General features: G+C 52.6%; 1 protein-coding gene across 3 annotated transcripts in view; it reads left to right on the top strand.

The window, feature by feature from the left end:
• The window catches only part of SSH1 (slingshot protein phosphatase 1), a 61,417-nt gene that overhangs the window by 35,172 nt on the left and 2,780 nt on the right, over window positions 1–23,465 (top strand). For all 3 annotated transcript variants that reach the window (XM_064481133.1, XM_031442912.2, XM_064481134.1), the window contains 9 exons: window positions 787–852; window positions 3,384–3,578; window positions 4,674–4,767; window positions 5,478–5,606; window positions 8,048–8,094; window positions 9,583–9,729; window positions 11,260–11,460; window positions 13,453–14,020; window positions 17,237–23,149. In XM_064481133.1, coding sequence (XP_064337203.1) covers window positions 787–852; window positions 3,384–3,578; window positions 4,674–4,767; window positions 5,478–5,606; window positions 8,048–8,094; window positions 9,583–9,729; window positions 11,260–11,460; window positions 13,453–14,020; window positions 17,237–18,487 — 2,698 coding nt within the window. In that variant the 3' untranslated portion in view covers window positions 18,488–23,149. The remainder of the gene's footprint in view (window positions 1–786; window positions 853–3,383; window positions 3,579–4,673; window positions 4,768–5,477; window positions 5,607–8,047; window positions 8,095–9,582; window positions 9,730–11,259; window positions 11,461–13,452; window positions 14,021–17,236; window positions 23,150–23,465) is intronic.

Below are 23,465 nucleotides of genomic sequence, written 5' to 3'. Positions count from 1 at the left end.
TTTTACGGGACCTCTGCTACCTTACGAAGTTCAAGAGCAGCAGGAAGCAGACGTTCACGCATTTGTCTGGGTTAGTTAGAGGGGTCTTCGCTCTGTGCCCTCCAGGGGCCGGTCCCTCAAGTGACAACACAGGAAATGATGACTGTGGCCCAGCAGGAGCTCAGGGTCCCTAAGGGCTATAGAGGGGGAGCCCTCCTGCTGGGCCTGGGCAGCCAGACCAGGGCCAGCGGGCCGTCCGGGTTCCACAGGTGTTCACTTCCCAGGGGGGATCACGCAGGTACTGTTGTGAGCGGAAAGAAGCCAGGTAGGAAATTATCTCTACGTGAGGTTCCAGCAGTTTGCCTTGTGGATAGACCCAGGAGGGGAAAATAATTTGATTTACTAAAGACGTGGGACTGTGGTTATATTTTTCTTTTTGAACTTTTTTGTCTTCCATTAATGTATTTTTAACATAACTATAAAAAACACAGATGGAGTTGATGGGGCCGGAAGTGGGTGGGACGGTCTCAGGCTGACAGTGTCCAGTGCTGATGTTGCCTCGCATCCTTTGCTGGGGTTTCAGTTTTTGGCTGACTTTGCATTGCTGGGTTAAAAACAAGTCTTCTGGGTTTGAAAACCTATCTTTTTTTTTTTTTTTTTTTTGTGGCCTGTAGTCCCTCATCAGACAGCGTGAGACACACTTGTCCTCAGAGTGTCCACGGTGGGTCTGCCCCCACTGTCTGGCAGTGATGTGGTCAGAAGGTCTGGCTTCTCACCACATCGCTGTCTTTTGTTTTTCATTCTCAGTGGATTCAGCGTCAGCACAGCAGGAAGGATGCACGTCTTCAAGCCCGTGTCTGTCCAGGCCATGTGGTAAGTGTGGTTTTAGGGACTCCTGACTCCCGAGAAGTATGTTGCTAGCTGACCACACAAATAGAAAAACCCCCCTTCTACTTAGAAGCACATTTAGATATGTTTGTTTTGTGTGCATGGCAAAATATACATAATGTGAAATTTACCGCTTTAAGCATTTTTAAACGTACGTTTCAGTGATGTTAAAAGTACATTCAGTGTTGTGTCCACCACCACTGTCCATTTCCAGAACTTTTTCGTCAGTCTGGACAGAAACCCTGTACTCGTTAAAAAAAATAACTCTCCATTGCCTCTCCCCCAGGCCCCTGGTCACCTTTGTTCTGCTCCCTCTGTATGAATTGGCCTGTTCTAGGTACCTCGTCTAAGTGGGAATCACACAGTATTTGTTCTTTTCCGTCTGGCTTCTTTCACGTAGCATCCTGCTTTCAGGCTTCCTCCACGCTGTAGGACTTCATTTCTTTTAAAGCTGAATGATAATTCACTACACGGGCGTACTACTTTTGTTCGTCCATTCATCTCTTGATGAACATTTGTGTTTTTTCCGCCTTTCGGCAGCTGTGAGTAGAACTCTGTGAAACGTTGGAGAACAAAATCTGTTTGAGTCCCCTGCTTTCAGTTCTTTTGGAGTCTATACCTACAGGTGGAATTCCTCCATCAGATGGTAATTCTGTTTAACTTTTTGAGGAACCGTCAAACCGTTTTCCACAGCAGCTGCCCCATTTTACATTCCCACCAGGAAGACACAGGGGTTCCAGTTTCTCCACATCCTAGTCAACACTTACTATTCTGTGGGTTTTTGTTTTTGTTTTTTGTTTTTCAGGAAAAAACATCCTGATGGGTGTCAAGTGGTATCTCATGGTTTTATTTCCCCAACTAATTAACCTTCAGCACCTTTTCATGTGCTTATTGGCCATTTGTATATCTTCTTTGGAGAAATGTCTGTTCAGGTCCTTTGGCCAGCTTTTGATTGGGTGGTATGTCCAGTCCTGCTGACAGAATGGCATTTGGACATAAATTCACTTCCTCCTTGTCCCAGGCACACAGCAGGCGCTCGGTTTGCTCCATGAAGCATCTGGGGAGGCATAAAACGGACATAATTCTTGTCCTCATGAGGTTTAAAGTCGGTGGAGGGAGGTGGCCACAAACACACGAGTGAAGTCACATGTACGGAGGGGCAGGTGCCAGGCTGTGGGATACATGGTGCAGGGCGCAGGGGCCCGGGTAGGGTAGGGCCTCCCTGGATACCTGTGTGGGGGTGAGGCAGCTGCGGGTGAAGTCAGTCAGCTTCCAGACCTTCCCCCACCCTGACACACGTCTTAGAGCGCCCTGGTCCTTGGAGGGCTGCGCTGACCACTCCTGCAGCAGACTCAACACAACAGTCCCTCTTGAATAATCTAGAAAAGACTCGGGAGAAAGCTAGTGGCGTCTGATGAGAAGGAGTCTGCCCAGTGTTTCAGAGTAAGTCCTCCTTTCTCCAGGACAGTGAAAGTAATGCCGAATTCTCCCATGGGCCACAGGTTAACACTATAGCTTTGTTTTTGCCTCTTCTGTTCCTGCAGTCGATCCAGGATCACTTGGGGGGGAAATCATGAACTCATCAGTTTCTGGGTGCCCCAGATGTTTCTCTGTGTCCCTGAATAATGTGTTATCTCTTTCTCTACAGGCACGTTAAAAACAAGCCCATGTGTTTTTCTTAAAACTTCAGAACCAGAACTAAATTTAGTAAATATTCAGCTCCAGTTTCTTCCGTCCACCGGCCTAGAGATAGGACAGATGTGGGCCTTTGGGGAAAGTGGTGTGGGTCACCGCGGTTTTTACACCCCTGGTGAGCTGTTCTCTGAAAGCTCCCTCCATCCAGGGCCCCACTCGCCCACCCTTCGGTGACACCCGAGTCACCCCTTTCCCTGAGAATTGCTCAGCCTGTATTTTTTGTAAAAAGAAGTGAGAAAAGGATAATTGACTGTTACCATGTATGTTTTCTATATTGTTTTTTCTGCCCCACTCTGCCTTTCCAAACCTTTTCTTTCGTTAGTTCCAGTATTAAAATGAGTTTCTAGAGCTGATTTCCTTAGAAAATGTAAGCACCAAAGCTGTTAGGACCGTGATGGGAGGGGGCTAGACATGAAGTTCCTGAGAACGCAGCCAGGTAGCTCCGCTGCGTGTTGAGGACTCTCTCCTTCCCGCTTCTGGGCTAGAGTGCGGTTCCTATGTCCAAGGTACCCACCAGCCCGGGAGTGCATCTCAGCTCTGGAGTTCATCGGTGGGCGTGAAATGCCCTGGGAACTGGCCTGGCTGGGAGAGTTAGGAAGTGTGTCGGGGACGGTGACAGGTGTTCTCGCTGCTCTTGGGGTCACTGGCTGTGTCCCAGAGACCCACTGTCTCCCCGACGTAACCTCACGTGTAAGAGCGACTCTGGCCCCCAGGCCTTTCTGAACTGCACCCCCGCGCCCTGGGTTGAGCCCTCTGTCCAGGGGGGAAGCCCAGCTCTCCTCGTGCGTCCCCGGGCCTGACCCTCTGCCCCCTCACCCCAGGTCTGCCCTGCAGGTCCTCCACAAGGCCTGCGAGGTGGCACGAAGGCACAACTACTTCCCCGGGGGTGTGGCGCTCATCTGGGCCACCTACTACGAGAGCTGCATCAGCTCCGAGCAGAGCTGCATCAATGAGTGGAACGCCATGCAGGACCTGGAGTCCACACGGCCTGACTCCCCGGCGCTGTTTGTGGACAAGTGAGTGCGGGTGTCCCGGCAGGCGCCTCGTCCCCCACCCCACCCGGTGCCCCAGCCCCCAGCCCCCACGTCGTCCACCTCTCCAAAACTGGCATTTCCTATGGGCTCCTCACCTGCAGCCCGTGGGTATCTCTCGCTGGGGGAAGGGTCTATAATCACCCCCCACCCTTTAAAATCATAGACAGATTCAAGTGTGAATGCATTTCTGGGGAGTGGCCCAGTGACGTCCGTTAGATTCCCGACGGAACGTGTGGCCCGTGTCCTTCCCGGCTCTTAGATGGTGCTCTGGCCCCTCCTCCTCAGGTTGCCAAAGACTTGGTTTCCAAAGCCTCTTCCTCCACTCTTAGGGTAGGATGGATGCGACGTCTGGTTCCTTGGACCCCAGAACACAGCTACACCTGCACAGGCCAAGGGCAGCCATCCCAGAGGCAGCCAAGCCTCACGTGGCCTGAGGTCACACTCTGATCATCTAAGTGTAGTGCCAGGAGGCAAAAGCGACTCTGCCCTTCTCTCCTGGTTAAGACCCTCCTGCCCCAGGGCGTCGTGTTCCTCTAGGACACTGCGTGTAAAAGGGCTGTGGGCAGAGGGGAGCCACCCTAATGAGAGGGGCCCGGAAGTCACATTGTATGAGGCCTCCGAGAAATTACCAGAGGGTTGGAGAGGACGTCTGACCTTGGACACTTGAAGGGGCGTCACGTGGAGGAAGGATTAGCCTGGCCTGTGTGGCCCCAGGGTCGGAACCAGGCTGATGTGTACACGTTGCAGGGAAACACACAGATTTTGGTTCCATGTAAGAAGGACGCAGTGAGGTCCTCAGCAGAGACTGGAGGGCCCAGGGGTGTGGGGGTGTCACAGGGCAGTTCCAGAATCCTGTCTCAAGAGCCTGAGGCCCTGCAGACCTGCACGGGGACTGCGCTTCCCAACCGCCCTTTGCCCCTCTGGTGGCCCCTGGGGGACTTCACTGTCCCTCTTCCCTTCTCACTGAGAACGCGCCCAAGCGACGTGCCATGTAGCGCGGGAGCGGCTGGTGTTTCTGTAGGTGCCTGCCGCAGGCTTCCGTGGTTCTGCGCTTTCCTGATTGGGCTTTCTCTCCAGGCCGACCGAAGGGGAAAGGACCGAGCGCCTCATCAAAGCCAAGCTCCGGAGCATCATGATGAGTCAGGACCTGGAGAACGTGACTTCCAAAGAAGTAAGAGAGCTCTTCCCTGCTTGGCCGGCCAGAGGCCGCGGGCATCCCAGTGTCCTGTCGCCCTGAGCTCACCTGAAGTTGGGTAGACCTAAGAGGTCAAAATTGCCATTTTAAAAAGTCATATACAATCTTTTTATTAATTAGTGCAAGTGAAAAAAAAAATCCTACTGTGAAACCTAAAACAAGATGAAACTTCCTTTTAATGTTTCTCTCGAGCACTTTTTTTTCTTTCTGTTGCGTTTTGTCCCAGGAATTCAATGAATTATAATAACGGCTTAAACTAAGTCGATCTAAGAGGTCGAAATTACCATTTTAAAAAGTCATATACAGTCTTTTTATTAATTAAAAGACACAATAAATCCTATTGTGATACCTTCCAAAGCAAGAGGAGGCTGATTTTAGGTTTTCATGGTGATAGATTTGATCACTGTAAAAGCATCAATGCTTTCAGCGCAGTAGATCCCATGAGAATCAGATTCCTTCTTTGAAATAACAAACGTCCCCCGATCAGATTCAGCCTGAGGCAGAGTAGCCTGCATCCCATGCGTGTGTGTTGGCGTGTCTGATGCATGTGTGCTTACTCTGGAGGGGAAAAAAACCCAATGAAATACCTATTTTGAGAACAGCCACAGTTCATGTTGTGACTTGACTTCTCTGGAGGAACTGTTTGCTTTAACAAGTCCCCTTTCCTAATATTTCCCGCTCCTCAGATCCGTAACGAATTAGAGAAACAGATGAACTGTAACTTGAAAGAGTTCAAGGAATTCATAGACAACGAGATGCTCCTCATCTTGGGACAGATGGACAAGCCCTCCCTTATCTTCGACCATCTCTATCTCGTAAGAGGCGCAGTGCACAACTGGGTCTGGTTTGGGGAACGGAGATCAGATCTTGATTCGTTTGGAGTTTGCAGCAAGTCATAGATGGGGAGAAACTTACGTTACTGGAGCCTCCGTCCTGACTTTTACAGGAACTCCCCTACTGACCCCTTTCTCTGGCCTGTGGCCTACGGGCTTGCTCTGAGCCAGATGTTTGAGCTGCGGCTCCTGGCTGAGCCGTGGGGAGTGGTTGGAAAGCTCTTTGGCACAGTCAGCTGGCCGCCTTCTTCAGACGTACACCACCCTCTGCCTTCTTCAGTCACTAACACAGAAACCCCCTCCAGATGGTCCGCAGGCTTAAAAAAAAAAACCCTGTTACTAAAGGGCATGCTTGCACCTAAGCCCGGAATTGTGCCTGGGCCAGGAGAGGAGGCAGACTCAACCCCAACACCTGAGACGCAGCATTGTCCCCTCCCCAACCCCTGCTCCCAGAACCCGTGGAGCAAACAGGCCCTGCTCATACGGCTACTGCGTCCTGCGTTCTCCCTCTTCACCTCCATCCCTGGTAGATCTCCACAGAAGGCATCTGGCAAATTTTCAGAGTCAGAGGGACCCTAGGGGAAGGCACGTTACTCCAGGTAGTCAGGCAGCATGCCGTGATGAAAGTCAGACCCGCCCGGCCGGGGCCCCCTCCCCAGCCTGACCAGCATGCCACCGGGAGCGAGTCTCTGGGCCTTTCTCCCTTCGTCCTGAACCGTCAGGGGATGAGTGTGAGGATCAGTTAATACATGTTTAAAGCACCGAGTGCTGTTTCTGTAAGCACTCGTAAATGGTAACCATCCTTAGAGCAGAAATCACACTTCCTTGGGAAAGTTCAGGGAGTGTATTTGCTGCTGGGGGCGTGAACGGTTTGTGTTTTCTGCCTGTAGGAAGTAATTACCTATTCCCCAGGTGTGTATGTCTTGATAAATATTTAATACATTACATTTATAAATATATAATAGATAAGCATATTATATATTTATAAGTGTCTGTATAATGTATTTATGTATATCCATCTATATGCACATTTAATATATAGGTATTTAAATGTATATAGATGTGTGAATTTGAAGCCTCAGTCTTGAAAGCTGTCGGGCACCCCTGGGCCCTCTCCCGTCTTCTCTCTGGGAGGGTGACTGCTTCTCCTGGTGGACCCAGCACGGAAGGCACCTCCGGCCTGTCTCTCCACTAGGTGGTGATCACGGCAAGAGGGTGCTCACAGCCTTAGTGGAGCTTTTGTTATTTTTTCGGTGTGGTTTGATGCTTTATGTCACTTTTTCCATGAGAGATACTAAAGGAATTTTTATGTTTGAGCCTCTCCCTCCAGTACGAAAATCCAGCTAGTGCCCACGCACCGCCACCTCCCTGGGGCCCCTGCCGCCCCTGCCACCCCTGCCTCCGGAGGGGTCCACCCTCTTGGGAAAGGAAGTTTATAGGGAGACTCCAAGAGGGGACTTCTGCTTTTTGTGACTCTATGTCGATTGGATTTCCTAAGAGCAGAGAGTTGTTTTTCCCCTGCTCAGAAAGGGAGGGTTTGTTTTTTCAAATACTGTTTTTAAAGTTTGAAGTTAAAACGTGTTATGGAAAGTTAGGAAACAGAAGTCTAAAGAAGAAAATTAAAAGCATTCCAATTTCACAGATCTAGAGGTAGTCACTGTTAACGCTTTGGGAGACATTTATTTTTCTATCTTCGGGGTTTTCTTTTATTTTAATGTGTTCATAGCTGCTTTAAAAAAGAAAGAGAAAGAAAAGGAAAGAACCATCCTGTTAGTTGACAGTTTTTTGTCCTGCTTTAAAAAATTCTTTTTCATGATATGATATTGCCCTATGTCATTAAATATCCCCCAAAGCTAAGATTTGTTTTGATGGCCCCCTCGTATGGACCCATCATCACTTATGTTGCTAATTTCTTCTGGTCGGACCTTTGGGTTGTTCCTGCTGTTTTGTTATTATAAATAATCGTAAATACCCTTGCACAAAATTCTGGATGTTTCCTTAGGGTAGCTCTTCAAAAGTGGAATTTCTAGGTCAGAGGGTGGGAACTTTTTAAATATTGCCAAAATACCTCCCAGAAGAGGTAGGTCGAGTCCCACTCTAGTTAGTTGTACGTGGAAGCGCCCTGTCCCGAGTGGGAGTTCAGAGGTCGCTGCCTCTGGTGACAGGACACTGCTGGAGTCTTAGGAAATAGAGCGGTGAGAGGAGGGCAGAGTTTCCCCGACCGGCTTTTTCCCGGTTCCGCTGACGATGCCACAAACACCTCAGGAACCTGCTTGGATAACGGCCTCTTTCAGTTTTCTGTCCTATGAGGCCAGGGGCCCGTGAAATACCCGCCTGTCAGGGCCAGGGCACACTGTATATCCCGCAAGCAGCTCTGAGCTGACGTGTGACACTCACGGGGGTTTGTGTGATCTGTCCCCCAGGGCTCTGAATGGAATGCATCCAATCTGGAGGAACTGCAGGGCTCAGGGTGAGTCTGCTCCCCTTGTCTTCCCTTGTCCTTCCAGGCAGCTCAGAAACCCTCAGCTCAGCCGTCGGGGTCGGGTTGAGGCTGAGCCCTGGTGCTGCCCGCCCGGCCACCCCCACCCCAGTCTCCAGATCAGGCTGCCAGCCTGATTTGCATGGCTAAACAGAGTGCTTCAGAATGCCACCTCCTGAATAACTCACGGGTTTTAGATTTTACTGGGGTTTGGGATGGTGGGTGTCACAGAGAGTGTTTCTAAGCCACCCTCAAATGGCACAGGATAGCCTGGGTGCAGCTGGAGCCATGAGCCCCCTCCCACTGCCCAGGTGAGATGCTGAGAGCCCCGGTGTGGACACACTTCCCTGTGGGCCACTCAGCAGCCCTGCTCCCCGGACCACTCCTGGTTCTATCTGAGCTTGTACTTTTGAGCCTGGTGGGAATCTTGCAGCTCAATACTCAGTGTTGGCTGGAAGCATATGCCTGTCTTGGTCTGAGAAATACTCAGCAGCAGAAATGAAAAATGTTTAAACCTAGACCTTCAAGAACAGATGTCTGGACATTTTTTTTAAAAACAACACAACCACAAAATCACCATCCTGTGGGTCTGACATGATGGCGTTTTTTGAATTACTGCATTTAAAAGTCAAGACTAAACAAATCTGAAAATGTATCTTTAGAACTACTGGTTAAGATACGTTCTTTCAACAGAAAGTGATCTAAAGTTGTAGGGTGATTCTGTCTCTGCTTTCTACCTTTCTGGGAATAAATAAATGATTTTAAAGGTTTTTCTTTTTTTTCAAAGCATTTGTACGTATTCTCTTGTGAAATCTATTTGAGATGTTTTCAAACTCGTGAAATTATTTTGGTCTTCCTGGAATGTAAGTATTAAGTTTAGAGAGCTATAGAACCTGGGTTTAGCTAGGTTAGCAGACCCTCCCAACTGCTTATTTATTTATAGCCTCCCTTGCTTCAAGAAGGATTTAAGGCACTTCCCAAGGACATAAACAATGGACGGATATATTCAGCTTTTTAACTATTTAAAATTGGAGACTTTGGGTGTTTTTTTTTTTTTTTTTTTCAATTTTTTTCCCAAAGCTTCTGTATCCCCATAATAGTTTTTTTCCCAAAGCTTCTGTATCCCCATAGAATTTTGAAACTTTAAGAGTTTAAAAATGTGTTTAAGTAACACATATGTCTACTTCCCAGAATTAACATGGCTTAGCATTGCTTTGGAGTGAGTTTTCTTTTTATAAGTTTTTAATACAGAAATTTGTTTTTTACTGTAAATATTATATATTCTCATCAAATAGAAAGCATTTAGAAGATACCAAAAAAAAAAAAAAAATCCACAACGAAGGAAAAACAAAAGTCCCACCATAGAAACACACAACCTTTATTAGTATTTAATGTTTTCTCTGTGAGGTTTCTTGTTCTTTTTTTGGTCAGTCCTCATTCTGATTCTCCAAATTTGTTCTTTATTTTTTCTCATTGCAGTGTTGACTACATTTTAAATGTCACTAGAGAAATAGATAATTTTTTCCCTGGCTTATTTGCCTATCATAACATCCGAGTCTACGATGAAGAGACCACAGACCTCCTCGCCCACTGGAACGAGGCGTACCATTTTATCAACAAAGCAAAGTAAGTGAGCAGAGAAGCCGAAGAAACCAGGCTGAGGAAGAAGCAGACTGGCAGGCACAGGGTGGGCAGACACTAATGGCGGTCCCAGACACAGCTGCCTCCTGGCTGGTGGGGCCTGTGAGCTCTGATAGGCCTCTGGTTTTAGACCACAGACCCCCAGGCTCTGAAGGGGCCCGGTCGTCCATCTCCAGGGGGTCCCGAGTGAGCTCATTCTCACCCACCTGTCATGCATCTGACCCTCTGTTTCATAGGCAGCACTGGCCCAGGCCTGGCTCCTGTACCAAGTGGACACTTAGGAGCTCTGCCCACGGGGAGTCACTGAGCCAGCGCAGGGAAGGGGGGAGTGGGTCGTACGAGACTCAGGGCACCTTTGGGGCTGCTTCCCTGGAGAAATCTACCCAGGCAGCTGCCCTGAGCTGTGGCCCACCTCCACCAGTGTTGGTGCGACTTCTGTGTGTGTGTAAAATGGGGTAGACCATCAGCAGTCCCCACCGCCCCGAGGCTGTCACCCATCTTCTGTCCTTACCTTATTCTCTCCCACAGAACAACTCTGTCTTACTGAAGTCAGGACCAGAAAGACACAGCCCCACTCCTGCTGTGCACCCGTCTAGGTCAGAGCTTCACCACGTAGGACCCAATCTGAGTTCCCTTGGGTTCCCGGGAGATGGACTCTAGCAGTCAAAAAAAAACCACAAAAAAAAAAACCCCACTGAAATTTGAGGATGAATTTTAAGCCCAGAGTATAAGAAATGAGCCTGCTCTCCCCATCACAGGTGGGCTGCCTCTGATGTAAACCAGCAGGCTGGCCGGCCTACCTTCCATACAAATAAAGTTTCACAGGTGCAGCCCTCCAGCCTGGTGGCCCCCCTGCATTTTTGAGCAGGCAGTATCTAGGGAAATGCTGTTCCCGGCCTTGTCGTGCCTGGTCAGGCAGCCCCGCCAGGGCCGCCACCGCCTCTTTACAAAAAGTCGATCAGCCCCATCTATTTCCTTTGGCTCCCTTCACTCGTGGCTAAGTCGGCTGCCACCGCGGTCCTCATGCCAGCTCCGAAGACCTCTGTCTCCCAAAGGCCCTGCGGCTTTCAGCTCACTGACCCCACGTTTCCTCAGTAACCCATTCCCTGTCTCCATCTGCTCTAAAGCAGCTGAGTAGCTTTTGTGGTTACCCCTTCCTCTGCCCGGTTGCTTCCCGCCAAAAGGGGGCTCTGGTCTTCTGACCTATCCCAGCCATGTGGGGGGACTCCCCCTTTGTCCCTAAGGCGGCCTGACTGGGGAGCGCTCTCCTTGCAAAACTTGGCCAGGCCAGGATGGATTTATCTCAGTTTCCCATTGTGTGAGAATTGATTTTGCAGTGGAGTTATTTCCTTTTGAGGGTGTATGGACGCCTGCTGCATAAACACCAGGACCTCGGACGGTTTGGGCAATAAGATAACTTCAGGGTTTTTAAAAAAAATCTGTTGCTCCAGACCTGAGAGACTGCGGTTGCGTAAGGTTTGGCGCTCTCCCCCCACCCCGCCCCCGCCGCTGCAGGAGGAACCGGTCCAAGTGCCTGGTGCACTGTAAGATGGGCGTGAGCCGCTCGGCCTCCACGGTCATAGCCTATGCCATGAAGGAGTTCGGCTGGCCCCTGGAGAAGGCGTACAACTATGTGAAGGAGAAACGCAGTGTCACGCGCCCCAACGCCGGCTTTATGAGGCAGCTGTCTGAGTACGAAGGCATCCTGGACGCCAGGTGGGTGACTGTCTGCACAGAAGAATTGGCAGAGCTGAGTCCCAGGAGCCCGGCCGGCGTCCAAGCGAGCTCCCGCCGGGCCTGGCAGCGGCTTCCGCAGCCAAAAATCCCCACCTCTCAGAGGTGGAGGGAGCCAGTTTGAGAAAAACAACTATTGTTTGGGGTTTGATTAGTGGTTTCCAGGAGGGATCTGTTTTGATTGTGTTGGCACACGCATAAAGCTACTCTGCAGCCAGAGGGAACGGTGCACGGCTTCCCATCCAAGGCACGACTCCGCATGCCGCTCCGGCCGTGGCTGTCCATTTCCCAAGCGTCTGCTGTGTGCCCAGCCCCGGGCCAGGCTTCACCGCAGGGCCGTTCCAAGGACTGCAGACGCAGACCCGGCCCCACCACCGATGAGCTGGCAGCTTCTCCCCCAGCCTCAGTCTTCTAAGTTAAGAACCAGTAACCCCGACTAAGGATGTTGTGAAATTTCCATGAGTACCATTCAGATGCTTCACTGGTCCCATCTCGAAGTAAATGATGACAGAGCTTCTTTCTGTGTCTCTGCCTTCCCCCCACTGCCAGGGAAAAGGTCTGCAAAGGACTGGTAATTCCCCCATTTATAGGGGAGTGAGGAACTGTCGCTGGAGGTTAACGTGCCCGACGTCACATAGCCAGTGAGGGGGTGAGGAGGGAGGAGGGGTGGAACACACGCCTGGGTTTCTCAGCCTCCAGGGCTCCAGTGCAGGGAGGTCTCCAGGGGATCCCAGGCAGATCCCTCCTGGACTCCGGGACTCACTCTCTCCCTGTTCCTTTTCTGTTCTGAGACCTCCCTAGATTATTTCTGGTGGGTGGTATTAAGCCACAGGCTAAGCCCACTGGCTTCTTGGCCACGTTTGAGGAAACAGGAGTGTCCTGAGGGGCTGGAGAACAGCTCTGGACATCTCTGAATGCCTTCACTGTCAGTCAAGAGCAACTGGGCAGATAGGCAGGCAGGCAGGGCCGAGTGGGAAGGAGACGGGGAAGGGGAGGAGGTCCGGGGAGGGGGAAGCAGGGAGGACAGCCTGCTCCCCCCTCCCTTAGCCCTTCAGTCACTTGCTGCCATCAGGGGTTTGCAGCCTAACCAGGGGTTTCAAGGCCAGGTTCACAGCAGCACAGCATTGACCTTGAATTACAGCTCCATCCGAGGGCCCTCTTGGCCTTCCCTGGAGGATGCACACAACTCAGATGGCAGAGAATGACCCTGATACTCCCTCGTTGAAGAACATCAGCAAATCCTTAGCTTGCACATCCTTTTAAACTACCTCTCTCTCCTCTTAGCCCTCACAACCCCATGATGTTGGTGATTCTCTAAGGTTCACAGAGGTGACTCATTTACCTTGTCACTATAAGCTCCCCTTTTTTATCCCTTACATTTAAAAAAATGTATTATAAGAACAATACCACACACAGTATTAGAAGACATAGTTTCAAAACTGACCTGTAATCTCTCTGATCTTCACAAATATTTCCCATTTTCTGGCACCATCCCAACTTTATTCAGGTGCATTATGTGTTTTCGTGCTCACATTACTGTTGGATAAACCTTTACCGACGCTCTGCTTTGATCCAGGTTGCTTCCTATGTCAGAGTAGGAGGGGGTTCTTATTTTTCTTTGACAGATGGGGAAGCAGAGAGGGGACGTAAGTGGTGTGACCAGGTTCACCAGGTGAGCTGGGACACTAGGACTGTGACAGGATCTCAGGTCCAGACTCTCTTTGTGTGTCTGCCACGTCATCACGGGACAAAGCCGTTTACGGTTTCTCATTCGGGGATGACTTAGGGTCCTAGGGCCATTTCATCCTTGAGTTTCTTGGGGACAAACGAACAGAGAGAGGCTTTACCTAGGTGACCCTGGCGTCCACCTGCACCTCGGGCTGCCCCTTGATGGCTCCCCGCCCAGCCCTCTTCCCAGGACCACCCCAGGGCACTGGCCTCTGCTGACCTTCCTCCGCCCTCCTTCCCCCTCAGCAAACAGCGGCACAACAAGCTCTGGCGCCAGCAGCCCGACAGCTGCCTCCAGCAGCCCGTGGATGACCCTGCGGGGCCCGGGGACTTCCTGCCGGACACCCTGGACGACACCCCGGAAGCCCAGCTGCCCTGCCTGGACGATGCTGCCCAGCCTGGGTTCCCGGGCGGTGGGGCCCCGGAGGGACCTGCTCTCCCCTGCTGTTTCCGGCGACTCTCGGACCCCCTCCTCCCCTCCCCCGGTGACGAGACCGGCGGCATGGTCCACCTGGAAGACCTGGAGAGGGATGCCCTGTTGGAGGAGGTCACTCAGCCGGCAGAAGAGTGCAAGCCAGCCAGACGTCCCCAGGAAGGTCCTGGACTCTGGGAGAAGGAAGCGAAAAAGCAGCTAGAGTTCGGAAGCCCCCCGGGGGCCAGGGGCGACACCTCCCCGCAGGTGGACGAGATGGAGCGGGAAGAGGCCCTGGGAGCAGGGAGGTGGGGGCAGCCCGCAACCCAGCTTGATAACCTGCTCAACCGGGAAAACCTAAATAACAACAACAGCAAGAGGAGCTGTCCCGACGACTTCGAGGTAGGCACTCCCCAACCCATGCCAGCTCGGGCTCCGCCCCCGCCCCGCCCCGCCCCTCTGCCGGCCCCGCCCCCGCCCCACCACTGCCGGCTCCGCTGGTGGGGGGGGGGCAGGGACCCACGTGGAACAGCTGTCATGCCCACGTGCCCTCTTCACCCCGGCGCCTCATTTGTGTCTTAGGCAGGGCTTGGAAGTCCTTTTTTCTCTTTTGTTATGTAAAATGGAAAGCAACTTATCACCCAGCTTCAGCCTTTACCAGTAGTACGCGGCTGTTTTTTATTTGGTCACACCCCATCCAGTTCCCCGCACCCTGGATTATCCTGAAACGAATCAAATACAAGATTTATCATTTCCATCCTAGATGCTACCGTATGTAATATAACCACAGTACCATTGCCACCTTGAAGAAATTGTTTTTGATGGAGGGAGGTAATTAGGTTATTTACGTATTTTAATGGAGGCGCTGGGGATTGAACCCAGGACCTCGTGCGTGCTAAGCATACACTCTACCACTGAGCTATACCCTCCTGCCACCATCTTGAAGAAATTGATTGTGATTCCCTAACATCATCAAATATCTAGTCTTGCAATTCGGATTCTAATGCTTAATTCCATCGGCCCCCTGTAGCTGTCATATTTAGTGGATTCTCTGCAACAGGACTTCACCTTCCCTCTGGCGCTTGCTTGGAAAATCAGGAATTCCTCCAGCCTTTTTCCTCCTCCAAGTGGCCCCAGAGTGGAGACTGGTTTGGGGGAGGGGTGTGCCCTGTTACCTGGTCTTGAGTTCTGCCCTCGCTCTGCTGCTGGCTGGCCCCACCAGGGACAGAGAGCTTCATTCCCCCTGGCCTCACCGCCCAGCTCCCCCGACAGCGGTGATTCTCCAATGAGAGCACTTGGAGGCTGACAGGTGCGTTCCCATGCACAGAGAGTTGGCCACGCTCATGTTATAATGCAAATGAGACAGGGAAGTTAGCTCCCCCATGCTCCAAATCATGGAGCGAGTTCCAAACTGAACATTAATTACTCACGAATTTCCTCCACTGTTCACTCTCCCTTTAAAGAGCAAATACCCATTAAGACAGACAATATAAAACCTCTCTGTCCAGGACAGTGGTGCCTCGGTTAGTCCGAAATGGCGTGGTGGTGAGTCATAGAAGGAGGAACACGAGAGAACTTGGATGAGAAGATGGATGCAGGGCCCAGCCTTCCTGTCCTGGCTGGAGTCTGGGTGGGTGATGTCATCTAGGGACAAGGACCTAGAGACAAGCGTTCATTCATGTTTGTTGACTCTGAGGCCTGGTTGGTGAGGGGGGGGCAGCCGTGAGCTGACTCAGCACACAGGGTCTTCTGGGGAGCTGGATGGTGAACACTTAAGGATGTCATGGAGAAAAGCCCTTGGTGCTTGGTGTGATGATGCAGGTGAACCTTGGAGTGGAGGACAGTAAGGAAGGGATGGGGTGAGAAGGAGCTGGACGGGCAGAGCCAGGTGGAGAGTCTTCTGGGACCCAGGCCCCTGAGGGCGGACAGCTTGGCGTGGTTCAGGGGCAGTGGTCTGAGGTGCAGTTGGACAGGTGGCCAGGCCCACGTGGGGCCTCGGGACATGATGACAGGGCCCTGCACATGGCTCTGGGGGTGCTGGGAAGCACAGGAGGGCATTAGGCAGCAGATACGAGGCCCTTCTGGCTGTGGGCTGCAGGCAGGCTTGACAGGGTGAGTTGGAAACCAGGAACCTGAGATGGGGGTGGCTCAGAGGATGAGGCGAGGACTGAACTACACAGCCCAGGAGGCGTTCAGAGTCAGAGCCCTGCTGCTGAGCTGTCCAACCCTCCGGGAAGGATGTGCCCTCTCTTTCTGGGCACTTTGCACAGTTCCCTGGTCATGTCCACAGTGGACAGCAGGCCCTTGGAGGGCAGGGACTGTCTTGTAGCCCCTGTGCCTAATACAAGGCCTGGCACAGGACAGACACTCCCTAAGCATGAGTCGAAGGAATGAATTCCCTTCTACCCTGTCGCCCCGTGAGCTCCGAAAGGTGCTCTCAAATCTCCCACCGTGGCAGATTTTACCACATTCTAGAACATTAGGTTTTAGAAGAAATGAGCACATGGGCTCTTGGGTCAGAGCTTCAGGAACATGTCTGTGTTCAGGCTTCACCATGGGGGTGACCAGGTCTCACTGGCCGAGCCAGAAGCCAGCCCCAGGAATCCTGAGTAGGAAAGGCTCCTGTAGGAGACCTGGCCTCCCCCCTCTGCCCCACCATGTACTCTCCGCACACCCCTCTGCAACCTTAAGGAATCAGGGCTGAGTTTCCTCTTGACTCCTCTAGGACGGAACCAGCCCTGACTTCTTGGGTTGGGGGGACCTCAGTCTGCCACACAGGATGGCATGAGTCCCTGAAGTGACAGAGGGGCAGGGAGAAACCTTTTGCCAAGAAAGCTCAGTTTTCAACCAGCTTAGGAATCTGACAGCTGAACAACTCTCTTCGAGGGGAGAGAGTCACTCCCTTGCCTCCTCTTCTGCCTTTCTCAGCCGGGTCTTGGCTCAGGAGAGCAGCGCTGGTGCCTGTCACTGGTTGGGTCAGGGAGGACGGGATGGAGACACCCACATGGAGTTCACGTCGATCCCTAGTGACCAGGGGCAGGGGTTTTCCTCGGGAAGCAATGCATACGTGCTTCCCACTGGTGTCTAAAACCCTCCTCCGCTTGGCGTCTTCATCAGGACTGTAGCACCCTGTGTGGGGCTGTGTTATGGTCTCTCCCAAACCGTCTTGCCCTCTGTCACCTGTCCGTGAAGACCACAGCCAGATGGTGGTTCCTTGGAGCCACGGTACATTCGTGCCAGACTCCGGGCCCTTTCACAGTCACTCTGCCAGAAACATTATTTCACTTAATTCTCAACGATACCGCAAGGGCAGAGTTCCCCCGATTCCAGGTGAGGCCAAGGCTCCGGATATGGTGCAGGTGGCAGAGATGGGGTTGAGAAGGGAGGCCCTTGGAGGCCCTGCTCCTGGCCGCCTGGCCGAAGGTTTATCCAGGCTCTTGGGCTGATAGCTTCCAGGAAGTTCGGTTTAGATCCCTAACCTGCATTAGTGACAGTCCAGTGGGGTCAGAGAGGTCTCTGTTCTGACACCAACTGAAGCGACAGCCTTGTCCCCAGCCCCGCCTCCCACCCCAGTCTTCAGCTTGTGTTGTGCCCTCACGATGTTCTTGTCCCTTTCAGCACGATGCTATCTTTGGGATCCTTAACAAAGTGAAGCCTTCCTACCAATCCTGCGCTGAATGCATGTACCCTCCAGCCAGCGGGAATCCCGAGGCCTTCGGGGAGCGATGCAAGAACCCCGGAGCTCCCGCCATCTGCACCCAGCCCGCCTTCCTGCCCCCCCTCACATCTTCCCCCGTGGCCCACGTGCCCAGCAGGCCCCGCGCTTTGGAGAAATTGTCCTCTGGTCCAGTTGAAACCCCCCCATTCCTGCCACCAGCCGGCTCAAGGAGGCCAGACACCGGTGGCCCTGGGGCTGGGGCTGCCCCCGAGCTGCCAGCTAGCCTTTTGGAACCTTCCAGAGAGACTCAAAAAGTCCTGCCAAAGTCCCTCCTTCTGAAGAATTCTCACTGTGATAGGAACCCCCCCAGCACAGAAGTAGCCAAGGAAGAATCTCCACCCAGGAAAGATCTGAAGCCGGCCAAGGACCTGCGGCGCCTGTTCAGTAAGGAATCCGCGAAGCCGATGACCAGCAGCTACCTGATGCAGCACCAGGAGTCCATCCTCCAGCTGCAGAAGGCGGGCTTGGTCCGCAAGCACACCAAAGAACTAGAGAGGATGAAGGGCGCGCCCTTGGACCCGGCGGTTCCCCTCAGGGACGGCCCCGCCTGCAGGCTGGAGGCCAGCATCCCCGAGGAGAACCAGGACCTGGCTCCTGTCCCTCCAGTGGGGGCCCTGGCCCTGCCCGGCCAGGCGGGGGTCAATGAGAAGTCTGAGGCCGGCCCTCTGCCAGACGGAGCCCTGCTGAAGAGCCCCACGCCCTTCCTCTGCCGCCCAGACCACACCAGCCACTTCTCGAAAGACTTTCTGAAGACCATCTGCTACACCCCCACCTCGTCCTCCATGAGCTCCAACCTGACCCGGAGCTCCAGCAGCGACAGCATCCACAGCGTCCGTGGGAAGCCCGGGCTGGTGAAGCAGCGGACGCAGGAGATCGAGACCCGGCTCCGGCTGGCGGGCCTCACCGTCTCGTCCCCACTCAAGCGCTCGCACTCGCTGGCCAAGCTCGGGAGCCTCAACCTCTCCACCGAGGACCTGTCCGGCGAGGCCGACGCGTCCACCATCGCCAACCCCCAGGACGCCAGGCTGAGCGAGTCTCCCTTCTGGCGTGAGTCCCAGGCTGCCCCACGGGACCCAGCCGCCACCTCCACACTGTCAGGGAAACCTGCCCCAGGAAACTTGAAAAGCCCTTCATGGACGAGCAAGAGCTGACCCACCCGCCTTTTGCTGCGTTTGGACTCCACGTGGTCCCTCCCTTAGCATCCCTGTGGATCTGCGTCCGCCCCTTACATCTTAATTTCCCTTCACCAGTTGGCTTTCTCCTCCCTTTTCCTCTCCTCTGGCTGCAGAGGGGAAAGGCGAAACAAAAGTCACCAACATCCAGCACAAGAAGAAAGGGGCACATTGGTTGTGTGGCCTGGGAGAAACCAAAGCTGTCGGCCAGTAGACTCCGTCCGACCCCAGACCGGGTGTTTTGAAGCAGGCTCATGTTTTAAGAAGAGCATCGATGGATATGCACACACAACAAGATACTCCATGCACAACCTGCAGAGGAAGGGCCCTGTTCTGGCTCAGTCAGGCCCCCGGGGGAAACTCTCGGATGGCAGTAGAAGTCCTACCTCTCTTCCTGCTGTGCTTTTTACTTTTAAAATCGAGTAATGACCAAGGCTCATTCCAGGGGAAAATACTGTGTCTGAAAAGGTGTTTCCAAAAGAGAACTTTCTGTTTTTGTTCTGGGGACCCCAAGAAGTGTTAAGACTCTTACATCAACAGCGCCAAGCTCTGCTCGTTAAAAGTGACATGAAGGTGTGGAGTGTGGTTGTCGGACCGACTTTGGGGCGTGCGGGGGTCCTGGGTGCGGTTGAATTCCCTGCCCTGGTGTGGTGTTACAGCTGAGTGATGCGTGTCGGGCCAGCCCTGGGGTGAGGTGGGGGGAAGTGTGTGTGGTGTCCTCAGTTGTCGCTAAAGGTCAGATTTCAGTTGCCCCCCATCTGGGGAGAAGGACCCACATAGTACTGAGTCTCACCTGCGGATCCGGATGTGGTTGTGTTGATTTCCAAGGCGCTCGAGTGTCCGGTGGGGCCGGTAGTTCGGAGACGTGGGTCGCCCTGCCAGGAGCCCCGGCACTCACTCACATTAGATCACGTCTGCTTGTGTCTGGGGAGGAAAAGGAGATTCCAGCCGCAGCTCCCTAGGGATGGGAGCCTGGCGGAAAGCTTCACAGATGTTTGCAGCCGCCCCTTCCTGCTTCCTGTTTCTCGGGAGCGTTTCCCAGAGGACAGTGTGCAGTCCCACCTGGCTCTGCGGGGAGCCCCTCCAAGAATCGGGTGAGCTCTGCAGGTCATGTGGCCACAGGCTCTGGGCTTGAGTTGGGGGACTCCTATGTCAGCTGGCAGGACAGGGTGTTAAGATACTTTGGAGAGGGAGAGGAGGCTTGGTGAGGTTTAAGTCAGGGCACAGCAAACCACAGTGCGTGGCCCCCGGAGCGAAGGTGGTTTTTTACATTTTTAACGGGTTATTAAAAAATTTAACAAATAGATGACAGGGAATTGGCAGCTTGCAAAGCCTAAGATATTTTACTGTCCAGCCCTTTATAGAAAATGCTGGCCGAGCCCTGGTTTTACTTAACAACACAGGGCTGCCTGAGGCCCTCCAGGAAGAAAGCGGGCAGGTCGGAAAGCCTCTCTGCTGCTTCCACACCTTAGGCCAAACCCTTCCCTGCCCACCTCCCAGCCCTGGCCAGCCCAGCCCCAGCGTCTCTCCTGTGCTGGGGGAGTGGGGCTGTGCACGTGGAGGGGCGCCGCCGGCCGAGGCTTTCCTGCAGTTTCAGCTTGCCCTCTGGTGAGCCAGCCAGATTAATTCAGTGAAGCTAGACAGCCTTCCAGGGCCAGCCAGATCCTGAAAATGGGTGAGTCACTGTCGCAAGCTGGTCAGAACGAGGCCCCTAAGAGCAGCCCAGGCAGGGTCTTCAGGAACAAGGCTAGTTCGTCAGTATTTCAACTAGTGGGTAGAGTTTTTGCAAAATCTCTCTGGAAATTTTTTCTCCTTTTTTTTTATTTTTCACTTTAAGTATGTCATTTTACTTTATAGGAATTTGTTTTCCCACCGCTGTCAATTGAAATCTGACCTTAAAAGGTGATTATCCACTTATTCCTGAAAACCCAGTCAGGTTTCCCCCTCTCTCTCAGCCAACAAGAACCATAGTCTCAAAAAAATACATCAGATTCAATGTCTTGCCGAATTAAATTTCACGTGGTGGGTCAATTTTTGTATCAAAATAATCCTTTAGGTTTGGTGATGACAGGCTTCTGTTGGTTTTGTTTGTTTGTTTGTTTGACCATGCCTGTGTATGAGAGATGTATTTTTGAAAAGCCGAATTTTGAAAGCCATAATTTTTCACATCCAGTTAAGGGTGGGAGGAGGATTATGAATAAGAGTGGGTCTTTGGCTTTTGGCAAACTTCTCCATTCACTTTCGGAAGCTTACTACACCAACCTCTAAACAGACCAAGGCCCAGGGCCCCGTCCTCGGAGCACAAGGAAGCACTCCTCGTGGGGGACTCTCTAGCCTGCAGAAAAGGATGGAGGTTTTTCTCTGAGACCCAGGTCAGCTGCATGTAAACCTATAGGAGATCACTGTTTTAAATGTTAATACTGACAAGACACGAGCATTGTACCAACCCGGGGGCACCTTGGCAAAGACAAATTCATGCTGGTCTCTGAGAAGAAAGTTTGCACTATAAACTGCCCCATCTTGACCAGTGCTTCGTCTGTAATCTTAGCAGACGGGGGACATTCCGAAGGAGAGTGGCAGGGGTTTATGCTGTGAAAGTCATTGATTCCGGTGACTGCCGTCTTCATGGAATGCCCTTGTCAAATCAGACGAGAACAAAAACTTTCTCAATCAGCGCCATACTCTGAATTCAGGTGCATTTCATCTGCCAACTCACCTCTCCCTCATTTTCACTCTAGTTCGTAGGGCACGCCAAAACTAGATGGAGCTTTTCTAGGGCTTCCTCTTGCATGGACACGGGGGGCTCTGCTTGCCCAGTTTTGTTGAGTCTGAGCAGGGAACTGGTTACAGAGAGGTGGGGAGACGGCGCTGTCCTCTGGTGATGAGTCCCAGTTCTTTGTCTCGAAGCTTCTTGTGGGCCTTGGAGCAATGTGCATCACCGCATGAGCATCTTAAGAACAAGGCTCTTGCTCTCGGCCTTCCCTGCCTCCTCGGTCTCATTGCGGATGGGCACCCGTGCCGACCCCCCGGGCTGCCAGACAGCTCTCTGCTGGGTAGTGGCACCCTGTCCATCAGGCAGGCAGATTACCCACCAGGTGCTCACAGGTGGCTGTCTAACTCCCTTCTGCTCCATTCCACCCTCTCCAGCTAAAAGGCATTTGTTCCAGCCCTTTCTAAAGCCTTTTCCTTCCTGGATAAGCCCAGAGGATGGAGACAGAGCTGCCACAGAATTATCATCAGGACAACCCTATATGCGGGCACTCGGCCCAGGCCCCATCCCTGAAGGTTGATGGATCCCACCCAGCAGGGCTTCCTCTGACCCACGTGGTGCATGAAGGCAACCCTTCACCTCTGGCAGGGGAGCTCGGCTGGCCAGGAGACTTGTGACAGCCGGGTCACCTGCTCTAGTCCTCCCCCTGCGGCATCTCGCCACCTTGGCCTGCCGGACCAAGGTGGTTAGGGATCCCCGTGCTCAGCTACCCTAATTGCTAATCTGCTGTGCCATTGAGCACCTATGTGTAGGAGTTCACTCTGCATATATAAATATACATATATATATTTGACTGTATATACATCACTTGAATCAAAGCATCACATGCACGCACGCTGTGTCCCCCGAGCTATGAAGCCAATCGCCTTGAATGGTCTGGAGCAGCACTGGGCTGCGCTGCCCCCAGTGGATCTGGACGTGACCGCCTTGTCTCTGTCCTGTGGTCGGTGCTGCGGCCCCAGCTCCTGTCAGTGTCTCAGGCAGGAGTCTTTAGAACCAGACCACCAGTCCTCTGCTGTCCTTTCTGCGTGAGAAGGTGGCTGCTCCCTCCCTCCTTTCCGACACTGTAATTATTTTACAATCGAGTGCCTTAATAATAGTTTACAAATACTGTGTATTTATGGGAAACTGTTAAGCTCTCACGTTCTGTGATTGGATGCTTTGCTTGTCAGTGGTGGTTGGCGTGGGGGCCGGAGGCGGCCGTGCCCCACGGCCGGGCCGGGAGCATGCTGGACCGGCGCTGGCTCAGCCGTGTCCCGCAGGAGCGAGGGAAGTCTGGAAGCGGCTTGCTGGCCAGCTGGGGGTTGGCGCAGCCCAGCCCCTCCCCTGCTCCCCTATCGCACACTTGTACTCCTGTCCAGTAGAGTTTTTATGACCACCAAGGCCACCCTGTTTTCCTCCCCATTGGAGTCCTGAGCTCTTTGCGACAAAATGCAGGTACAGACCGCCCCCCCCGCCCCAAAATCAGGAGCTCCACGAGGCGGCCTGCCCTCTGGTTTTCAGAAGCTGCCAGTGGGTTCCACTGTGTTGCGTTAGGATATCAGTAATTTTTTTATTATATTGTTTTTCTTCTTGGTTTTTTTTATATTATATATTTAAAAGGCAGTGTCTTTTGTACTGTGAAGTTGCAGTAGAAGATGCAGAATGCACTTTTTTTTTTTTTACTTCTGTTGGTGTGTACTGTATATATATATAGTCTGTGTGCTTCTCGTGATGAAAATAAACTTTTTCTTTATAAATGCCTGATGACTTCTGAGCTTGTGCCAAAAAGAGGCCTCTTCAGTCCTCCCTGGGAGAGTCGGGCGCATCTTTGTCATCGTGATGGCCGGTCTTGAGTGAGCACCTGGGCCCCGTGCTAAAGACTCGGACAGGTGAGACCAAAGGAAGAACCAGGGGAAGGGTGGTTGGCTCCTGCAGGAATCGTCTCTGTTCCTCCTAATCTTGCCAGTAAAGGAGCAAGCCTGCTTGTGTGTGGTCATTTGTATACCAGAAAAAAACTCATCCACCAGGGTGGGGCTTGGACTTGGGGTTACGTCTCTTTCTGCAGAAGCAGGAAATGTAAAGCTGAGTTGTGCTCAAGGGAACCACCTTCACTGCTCGCAGCACAGCCCGTGGGAGAGGGGACGGTGGGGGCTAATCACGGCTAATGGCCGAGGCAGGAACCCCAGGGAATCCCAGGCGCTGGAC

Source organism: Camelus dromedarius, chromosome 31 (genome assembly GCF_036321535.1).
Source record: "Camelus dromedarius isolate mCamDro1 chromosome 31, mCamDro1.pat, whole genome shotgun sequence".
Classification (NCBI taxonomy): Eukaryota; Metazoa; Chordata; class Mammalia; order Artiodactyla; family Camelidae; genus Camelus; species Camelus dromedarius.
The sequence above is the reverse complement of the archived record's forward strand: the minus strand, read 5'-3'. Positions and strand labels throughout refer to the sequence as shown.